Source organism: Anguilla rostrata, chromosome 14, assembly GCF_018555375.3.
Source record: "Anguilla rostrata isolate EN2019 chromosome 14, ASM1855537v3, whole genome shotgun sequence".
Taxonomy (NCBI): Eukaryota; Metazoa; Chordata; class Actinopteri; order Anguilliformes; family Anguillidae; genus Anguilla; species Anguilla rostrata.
In genome coordinates, this window is record NC_057946.1 from 34,940,140 (window position 1) to 34,950,867 (window position 10,728).

The window sequence follows — 10,728 nt, forward strand, 5'->3', positions numbered from 1 at the left end:
CAGTTAAAGTTATTTTAAGCTGGAATCTAATTATGCATGCAGTACTCCAGTAACATTTGCCAATCAGCACCCAGATAAAGACTACATTGGTGGCTAACATGGTCAAGCTTGTTAGCTTGTTTGTGGAGGTGATGCTCTTTGAAGAACAGCAGATGGTGCTCTCTACATTCTTCAGCTGAGGATCAGAGCAGAGACTAAACTAAGAGTACCTGTAGAATGGATCACAGACATCTTTTAGACCACTAGATATAATAGTACATCTGACCATGGATTTTAGTCTTGCTTCACATTTCATCTCCTTTTTTTTAAGATAAAGCATTGTAAGGATTGTTTTAAGATGGGAATGAATCATGCTGGTCCTGCAACTCATCAGTAGATGAGATTGGAAAGGTGCTGTTGATCTAATGTGTTAAATGTACAGTATATTGTAAAAAAAATATGTATATGACTCAGTACACAACATGCAAGTTATGACAGTGCTGCAGAAATTGCAATATAACAGCTGTAATGCAGTAAATCCAGGAATGCATCTTCATTTTTTTTAGGATATTTTTATCAGAAGGGTGAGAACATCAGAAACACTTCTGCTGAGGTCAAAGCTAATATTTTCATTATTTGCCCAAAACTAAGTACAGACGTTTTTCAGTCATTGTATGAATAGTCTCACTCAATTCTGCAGGAAGCAGGATTAATCGTGTGCTGAGGCAAAAGAAAATGTGATACTAATTAACCGTGTTAATACATTCCAGGCCCACAATGCTTTGCAGTTACTAGGGGGGATTTGTACATGTGCAGTGCTTATACCTGAGCCCACAGCACTTGAGAGGAAAGGGTTGTTGTGGATGCATGCGAGAGTTTGACTGTTTGGGATGGGTCCAGGAAGGGCATGCTGTGGATTAACAAGAACAATTCCGGAAAATGCGGGTTTACGTGTTAATACACAGAGGAGGCTTAGTCTGGGGGACAGGTGGTTGAAGTGGACAGAAGGCAGGATTTGGGTAGAAGGGAAAAGGTGGGGTGAGGTGGGTGGGGCCGGGTGGGGTGAGGTGGAGTGAGGTGGGGAGTGGTGATGCCAAGTGGGACAGGTGGGTTATAGTGAAACTTCACCCTTATTCCATGTTATTGTATTTTACTGATCCCTCCACTGCTGTAAGGTAAAAAGAAATAGAAGTTATCTTGCCATTTATTTTCATCTATGAACGGTGAATAGATGTCGATTTAAGTATTTATCTATAGTATTAAAGACACATTGTCTGCACTGGATGAAATAGATATTGCTTGTTTCAGAGGTGTGAATCTGCCACAGTCCACTGGAAACTTGTCCTTCACTTACAAATAGCAGATGGTTGGTGTTTTTATTTACATTTTGGCAAGTTAATTAGTATGTAGTTGAAAGCTTATGTCATATAGTTATGCACGTCACATACAGATCACAATATGATAAACTTCAGGATTAACTAAAATGCAATATATGATGCAATATAGTAAATCCACATTTTTGCATGCATACACCCTGTTTTCCGAACTATTTTTATCACGAAAAGGCACCAATACTTGTATAAATTAAATCTATTTAATATTCCATAAACATAACATCTGTTTAATTGTCATGTTGTATGTTCCTAGCGCATGCCTTTATTTCATATATAAACAGAAAGCATGTGTTTAAATATAGATATTTTATTCACATTCCTTTTTGGTGTGAATTCCTTATTCTGCCCCCATAGCTTAGCGTGCCCCGCAATTTTCAAATTTTAGCTATGCACGGTGTGATTACTTTCTTCTGTATGGAGTAATAATGATTTTTGGGCACAATTTTTGTTTGTATGGATGTAATTATAAGTGGAAGTCAGAGTAAGTTTTTTTCTTTTTTAAAATAAATATTTCCTTTTGGGGCAACATTTTGGATAAATCTTAGGAACATTGCTTGGGTGTTTGAAAGGTTGTTTAATCAAGTCAAAACTTGAGTTAACTTGAGTGGTATGCAAATACAATCTTTTGCAGCACTGCGCTGTACCACAAGCACCCAATCTCAGTGCAGCCTGGGTTTACCAACACAAAGATAAGCTGTTGTTATGGTAGTGTCAAAAGCTTTTAAAAAAAAACTACAAATCCCCCAAGGAGCTCTGCTGGAAATAGCTGGCGACAAAATGGGGAAGTGTCTGAGAATAGTGCAGACAGAGTCGTCTGAGGATCATGTATAGCCAGTTAAAGCTCTGGTCATCTCTAAACCGGCAGTTTTAGTTAAGTACTGGACAAACTTGACTCTGAAACACATGCTACAGAAAAGATATGGCTTTATGAAGGATTATCTCAGTATATTTGTTTACATTTGTGTATTATGTGTTAATAGCATTATTGTACTAGGAATGGACTGCACCTATAAAGCATTTGTTTGTGTCAGCATTTTTGCATGTAATTCAAATACATCAAACATTTAATTTTCAAATACAACTGTACCATATATTTGACCCAGGTTTGGTCAGCATTTGACATTATTAGTCAAATGGAAACACATTGCTTTGAACCATTTGACTAGGGCAATTTAACCTGTTCAAGTATTCATCGGTCTTGGACTTTCAAATTAAACAATTTACTCTTTTTAATGATTTTAACAAGTTATTCCAAGTTCAGACTACTCAATTCATTAAGTGAAATTGCATTTAAGTTACAGTGAACAACAGTCCACTAAAAAAAATAACAGTTCAATATTTATTTTATTTATTTAACCTTTATTTAACCAGGTAAAAGTGATTGAGAACACATTCTCATTTACAACACTGATAAACAAAGTCACACAAATTATAAAGTAACCACAGCAGGTGAATCAGTAGTTGAAAAAGCAACACTATAGTAGGCTACCGAGAAATGGGTGGCAGTATTTCCACAGAATCCCCTCTGCCTGTGGCGGCATGTTTTGGCAGGAGGAAGTGGCTCAGCACCCATTAGACCTCAGCAGAGAGGACACGCCCAGCAGAGTGGTGCCCCAAGCTAGCTTTGAATCCAGGCCCAGTCCTGTATTCTGCTGTCATCACAGGCAGGGTAACATCTCCTGAATACGCACCGACCGCCTCGGTGACTGCCTACCAGTCGACCTGAACAGTTTAGCCGCTGGACTTGCTTTTTGCAAGTGGGCCGCAATCCCTGTGCTCAAAAAAAAAAACAGATGATAAATACAACTGTAGACAAAACAAAAATAGTTTCACTCACAGAACACAACTGTAAAAAGCACACAGGCCATTTGGAAGGAGTTTTTCAGGCTTCATTTTCAAACTTGCGGTAATAATGACATGTACTTGGGCAATTTTCTCAGGAAGGTGAGTCCCTTACCTGAGGCCTTTACCTGAGGTGTTTTCCCTGTGTCTATAATGTATTTAAGTCATGGCACAACTGTTTCTTAGGTTAATACATTTCATGCTTTTAATGTTGCATTTTATTTCCCTCACTAGTTACTACTGTACATATTACATTTGTACACAGGGTTTGTCTGACTCAATATCGTTACTATAAAATACATTTACAATTTTTGAATGCTCCATTTTTATATACAATTGGAAATTTGTTGTGGGGGTGCCTTCTAAGAAGCCATCCTTAGAGAGATTTATTAAAAAATATTTCATGAAATCCCTTAAGAAAACAGGCTTAGTTCACCAGTTGTCCGTTAATAAAACTGAAAAGAAATGGCATTTGAAATGGCATTGTGCCTTTGTGTGATATAAGATCTGTCAGGCCAGTGCAGTGTATCCCCTTATGCAACTTGTCTTGTTTTGGGATCATCCGTGTTACATACGTCCAGCCAACTGATCAGATTGTCAGCTTATTCTAGGTTTCTTTGGTAAGATGTGGATATATACAAATACTACCAGTGAAATGTGCCGTGAACAGTGTATAAACACAAACAGGAACAAATAAGATGATGAAAGTGCACAGCATTGCTATTTTCCTATCAAATTGTGGCAAAGGATTGTGTGTGTTTTATGAACTTCGTTTAGCCTTTGCAGTACTGATATAGTGTTTCTCACTTAAGATGTGTTTGAAACGTGATAGAAAAAAATTACTGGTCAATTTATTATGCTGCTAAGTACTAGTAAATCTAACTGCCAAATCAGATTGCTGTATATGCATTAGCTCTGTACAACATCATACATCATTATATATAGAGCCTTGGCTAATAACTTATTTCTGTGTAATATTGTAGTCCTAAACATTGTGATTATATGAATTTGAAATCGTTAAACAGGTCTCACCAAAGCCTGCAATCGTAAGAGGACATAGTGACACAGCAGCTTTAAGACCTTGGGGATATACGTTTGTCTCTAAGTAGCAGTGAGAATAGAGCAGGCACGTGCAGAGGGGGTGGCTCTGGCTGACCAAGCACCTGCCCCCTTGGCCCCAAATGCCCAATGCGCCCCTTTGATTTGATTAAAAAATAAAAAATTACAAATTATATTTTTGTTAGTATTCTTGCTATCATTCATTTTCATTCATTCGTTTTGGTAAAATATATCCTGTACAATAGCAGTGTTGAGCACCTGCCCCTCACAAGGTCTCTGCACGGCCTGGAATAGAGTGTTTATGGAGTTATGGAGTGCACGGTTCAGCAGCTAAAGGGACAGAGGATACACAGCTACAGAAAGGATGCAGTGTTACATAATGTCTTACCATAAACACCTCCATAAGCTGCTCCCATATTATGTATACACCATCTTTCAATTCTGTGGGTTCACATATTAGGACATAACTAACCCTTTTCTAGGGCTCACCAAGGCCTAACCAATATGTGATGTGACTCATAACACACACAAATTTTTACTTTGCCATTAATCAATATTCTTTGGTCCTAGTCCTCCTCATTGTGTGTTCTTATGTTCTAAGTGGGCTGAATGGCCTTCTCCTAATTGTGTTATGTTAAAGATGACCTGAACCTGAATTCTACTCATTATGTATGATTATGTTCTTATATTCTAAATGGGCTGCATAGCTTGTTCTCCTTATTATGTATTTTAATGTTCTTATGTTCTAGATGGGCCGAATTATTATGTTATACTGTAAGGGTCTTTTTATTTAAAAAATAATAAAAAGTTATTTTTTTTACCAGAAATTCAAGTCAAACAAAAACTTTTCTAAAGCACAACTGCATTAGATTACCACTGCTTTACCAAATATGCATAAATGCATTTGAAAGAACTGTTAAGATGGATCTTTTCTGATCTCTGTGGCACATTTGCACATGGCTACATGCCTTAACGAGACTCCTAATATGATATTCTCCATTGAAATCATAACCTGCTAACATTATGTTTACAAAGGCTTTGGAAGCTTAATGAGCTAAAGCATAACTTCTGTGGCTCAACCCTTATTAACACATGATATATACTTGAATGAGCTTGATATATCCACAATAACTACTGCAGTGCATAACAGAGGCAGTGTTTAAACAAGTCTTGTGCGAATGTCAATAAAACCATTTTACTATGTATCATTTGTATACTCTTAGCCTCTCTCAGGACACACCAGAGGCCTCAGCTTAACAGGTTGAGGGTCCCTGCATTCATATTTCCACACATTAATTCCTTTTAACGAAACATATCCGTACACCTTGCACAATCTGAGCGGTCCCCACGTGCAGCTGCGCTGATTAGAGGCGCCATTCATCCCGTCCTGTAATCCCTCTGCCCCGTGTGTCCCTTTTTTTGCGGCCATCGTACATTTCCTGTCCGCAAAGGGCTTGTTTGGGGTTACGTAAACCTCTAAGTGTTTTTACGGCAATCGTTGGGAGAGAGTTCAGTCCACGGGTCAGATTATGGCCAGGATTTCTGCAGCAGGATTAGCGCTGGATTTAAGCACCTTAACTTAGTTACAAGAAGTGAACATAATCAATAAGCCTGTCTGTGTGCAGGACTATAAAAGAGGATCTCGGGAGGAGAGGCAGCACAGTTTGTTGGACAGCCTGAGAAAGATAGTTCAACACACAGCCGAATCCTACCTGCTCCCTGCCTCTCTGAACCCCAGATCCAGAGACAGGTAAGGAATTTACGATGCATTTTTTTCTGGGTGACAAAGAGCAAACATGTTGTTGAACGGCTGACCAGCTGGCAGGAAGTTGTGGCTCACTCAAGACGTGAAAGGGAATTTTCTAAATTTGTATGATGAATACAATACTTTTGGTAATGGAGGATAGGGGAAATCTAGACGTATATTTCAATGTGTGGACTGAAAGGCCTATCGCTCATCAAAGTAATGAATGCGCATGGACTGCTAGGACCCTGGAGGAGTGGCAATGCAGTGGGAAAGGCTACATAGTTAATCTTCTTTCAACCAGATGAGCCAATGTGGTGTAGGATGAAACAGAACTGCCTGTGAACCCACACAAATAGATTCTGTTAAATATTTGCATCTGCGACACGCTGAAATGCTTCTCTTCTATCTCTTGCAGAATGGACTACTCCAAGTTTGCTCTGTTGGTGGTACTGCTCTCCTATGTGGAAAGGTGCTGGTCAGCATCCTGTGTGGTAGACAGCTTCAATGTCAAGCAGGACTTTGACCCCAAGAGAGTGAGTCTACTGATCTGCTCCTTAAAGTTCAACTATAAGTTATTATGTCTTTTCAGAGTCACTTATTTCTGTTTAAAACTACCCAGACAATATCCCCCACAATGCATTTAAATGAAACGTTTGAGAAGGAAATTCCAAAACACACATTTTACATTAAAAGTAACTTCAAACCTACTAGCATGCACTAAAGGAGAGAAATGCAATAGATGTGTTGGAAATGTAATAATTTGGGATGAAATTGCATCAAACTACACTTTCAGGAAGGAGCAATGTCAAGAGCAATTTCAAATGCATGCATTTAGATATATGTTCTTCTTATGGAATAACAAGTTGCTTTTTTGGCAACCTGCAAAGCAAACTTCACCTGACACCTCTGCGATTTTGATTGTAGTTTAAAGATGTGCTTACCTATTAGAAGCAGAATGCACTGCAGTGTGTTTTTTGGCCATGGATGTTTGTAGTGCTGACGGGTTCCTTTGTGTGCTGCAGTATGCTGGGAAGTGGTACGCCCTGCAGAAGAAAGACCCGGAAGGCCTCTTCCTCCAGGACAACATCTCTGCCGAGTACACCATCGACGATGACGGCACCATGACCGCCTCGTCCAAAGGCCGCGTCACGCTTTTCGGGTATGCCAGAGGGGGCGCCGGAGAGGGGCGAGGGGGCGCTCGGGAGATGTCCCATGGGCAAAATATGAGATGCAGATTGATTATGGAGGAGAGAACTGTTGCCACCTGCGAAACAGTAACAGGTTACACATTTGGATTTGATATTTTGCATTCTGTACAAAAAGTAATTTTTTCTACTCTTGTATTATATATAACATATATATGTATACATACATTTATATATATATATATATATATATACACATAGTATAGTAATGTGCATAATTTTTGTTTTTGTAAATTAAATTAAATTAAATGAAAGGCCATGTTTGAGAAGGGTATGAAACTAATATGAACATGGTCTGTGTGTGTGTCTAGGTTCTGGGTTGTGTGTGCTGACATGGCTGCCCAGTACACAGTACCTGACCCAACAACCCCCGGCAAGATGTTCATGACCTACCAGGGCTTGGCCAGCTACCTGTCCAGTGGAGGTGAGTTATGAGTTTCGACACCGCTGGCACCGCACCGTTAAGAGTAGCAGGACGTTCTCCCTTGTGATATGGGCTCTGCCCACCCGGCATCAAGCAAGCCGCTTGGAAGACCAAGACCAACGTCACATTCGCTCCCTGAAGTTGTGTGCTGTCAAACTGTGTTTCAAACTTGCATTGTTCGTTCCCCAGAGAGAAAAAAAAAAACATAGCTCCAGGTATTAAAATGAATTCAAAACAGCAGAGAAAATCAATAATATCAATAATACCCCAGGCTAGAGCTGGGCGGTACACCGGCTTTAACATGAACACCGGTATGATCCAGTGCGACAACATGGACTTTGTCATATCATGTGTTTTGTTGAAAAATTAGGTTGTAGTACTTTTGTGATTGTACATTTACTTAAAAAAAAAAAAAACAGGACCAGGGTAAATACAAAGCCTAAGAATAAGCATTTTTTTGCCATTGCAATCTTAGCATGGCAGACGACCAAGAAATTCTAGAAATTCTTACTAGTTAACATAATCAAATGTAAAACCAACGAGGGAAGTCAGCTGTTACGTTAATCAAAAACAGATAATGATGGTTGATAGTATCTTATACATGCACCCAGCAAGCTAGTTATTAACATTCAGCAAGTCAAACAGTGTTCATTTGACCAAACAACAAACCATTTGAAGCAGAGCATCCAGACTATCCATAGCAAAATAAAACACAAGGTCAAATTTTTCAAGCTAATGTTATAGCTAACCAGTATTTATTAAGTAAAATTAAAAATCACTGTGAACAAGTTGAGACTAGTGATCGAGACTAGTTTAAAGATAAGTTTTCCGCCCTGTCCACATTCAGCTCACCAAGTGCCACTGGTTAATCATATAGGCCTAGAAAATCTAACATACTGGTAGACTGTGATGACATTTGATAGATCTGTAGAATAGTCCTTTTTTGTGACCTTATATAATCCATCAATTTTGGGCGTGTTTGCCACTAATGTTTTTGCATGGTGCAATTGTAGAAGCAAAAATGTGTTTATTGGGGAATGACTGCTTTGTGAAGTCTTAAATCCTAATCAACATGGTTTGAAGCTAATCTAAATATTATAGTACAGTATTATTGTGAATTCACTAATGTACATATTCCAAGTGAAACTTCCTGTTCAATATAAAATAAATTATTTCATAATGTATTCTATGATCCAGCATTAAAAGTACTCACAGTTGGACAGTCGGAGGCAGTTTACTAAACAGTATAAACAGATGGCCGGTCTGTTTATACTGTTTAGTAAACTGCCTCCAACTGTTTCACTGCTACTTTAGTCTTTATCAGGAACATTTCCTGCCATTATCCAGACAACAGGAAAGACCTTCCCACATTTTAATTCCACTAATTGGAGGTAAAATCAATCCCTTTCCTGCTAGTGCAAGGCAGGATTCTGTGAAATAATTGCCTACAATAATTCTGAAGTATTCATATAATTAACATAAATTATGTGATGATTTCAGACGCAACGCGTCTATTCTTGAACACAGTAGATGCACAAACAGGCAATTGCACCCACAGCCACACCTGCACACACACATAAACTTTCATACACATACTCTCATACATTTTCACGCCTCGAACATTTTCACGCCAACCGCAGACTACATTCTGACTGATTCGATTTTTGGTGTCCTTCAAGGCGACAACTACTGGGTGATTGACACCGACTACGACAACTATGCCATCACCTATGCCTGCCGCACCCTGAAGGAGGATGGCTCCTGCGATGACGGCTACTCCCTGATCTTCTCCCGCAACCCCCGCGGCCTGCCCCCCGCCATCCAGCGCATCGTTCGCCAGAAGCAGGAGGAGATCTGCATGGCCGGCCAGTTCGAGCCTGTGCTGCAGTCCGGTGAGTCGGCTGCCTCCATGAGAAAAACTGCTAAACGGAACAGCCAAACCCCTCTCACAGAACAGCCAAACACATACACAGAACAGCCAAACTCTCTCACCCTCTCACAGAACAGCCAAACACATTCACAGCCAAACTCTCCCACCCTCTCACAGAACAGCAATACACATACACAGAACAGCCAAACCCTCTCAGAGAACAGCCAGACACATCCACAGAACAGCCAAACCTTTTCACAGAACAGCCAAACACATTCACAGAACAGTCAAAACGTCTCACCTTCTCAGAGAACCAATGCTTTCACAGAACAGCCAAAACCTCGCCCCTTCTCATGACATAGCCAAACACTTTCACAGAACAGCCAAACTCTTCTGCAGAACAGCTAAAAACCACCGCAGAAAGCTAAAAATGCTCTTCTGGTCAGTATGTGCTGCTGTCTGCACACCGCTGTCCAGTGCTTTGTACTCACCCACTTCTCCACTGTCTCTCCTCCAGGTGCTTGCTAGACCGTGCAGGGACCATCAGAAGGATTCCTTTAGCATGCGGGCATGAGAAGAGGCATCCAAAACACGCTGGTAGCAATGTCGTAGTGATGCGTAGAGCAGACCGTTCTACCCAGGGAAGTAAGCCGACATTTTGCCCATTCAAGAGAACAGATGTGTTGTACCAGATCTATGAGACAATAAACATTTTTTTAAACAAATTCTTTTGCAAAATCATCTTTGTGTTTCTTAATAGGGGATATATTGTCCTTTAAAAAATGAAAAAAAGAACCCCCTGAATCACTAGGGGCCTTAGTTCTTCAGCTTAATTCACAACAGAATCTACCTTTGGTGCACTGACCTTTAGCTTATTTCATTTGCTTATATTATATCAGAATGGTTGAATGAGAGAAAGCAGAAACCGAAACTAGACATCCTTTTTATTTTATACAAAACAAAAATCCACATCCTGAATTTCTGGTTTCACTGAATACTAGCGCACTGTTGAACTGTTTTAATCTGACTGGGTTTTTCATCCATTTAAAACTAAGCCGTTTATGAGGAGAGTGGGGTCAGGGAGATTGGGTAAACTGAAAGCAGATATAATGAGGCATTGTTTCCAAAATAGTCCCATCATCCACTTAGGAGTAAATGCGGTACGGAAAACCAGCGCACACAGAGAAGAGTCTGAATGTTGTGATAGG

General features: G+C 39.8%; 1 protein-coding gene across 1 annotated transcript; it reads left to right on the forward strand.

Moving 5' to 3' along the window:
- The first annotated feature begins 5,873 nt into the window (after positions 1–5,873).
- On the forward strand, positions 5,874–10,245 carry rbp4l (retinol binding protein 4, like). The gene is made up of 6 exons (XM_064308493.1): positions 5,874–6,024; positions 6,437–6,554; positions 7,044–7,180; positions 7,538–7,650; positions 9,330–9,542; positions 10,038–10,245. The coding sequence occupies exons 2-6, from the start codon at positions 6,438–6,440 to the stop codon at positions 10,046–10,048; spliced, it is 591 nt and encodes a 196-aa protein (XP_064164563.1). The 5' UTR covers positions 5,874–6,024; position 6,437; the 3' UTR covers positions 10,049–10,245.
- The last annotated feature ends 483 nt before the right edge of the window (positions 10,246–10,728 follow it).

Excerpts from the sequence above, each read along its gene's own strand:
- rbp4l (XM_064308493.1), top strand. The coding sequence starts at position 6,438 with ATGGACTACTCCAAGTTTGCTCTGTTGGTGGTACTGCTCTCCTATGTG. Across the intron at positions 7,181-7,537 it reads GGCCGCGTCACGCTTTTCGG|GTTCTGGGTTGTGTGTGCTG; the intron begins GTATGCCAGAGG and ends GTGTGTGTCTAG. Across the intron at positions 7,651-9,329 it reads CAGCTACCTGTCCAGTGGAG|GCGACAACTACTGGGTGATT; the intron begins GTGAGTTATGAG and ends GTGTCCTTCAAG.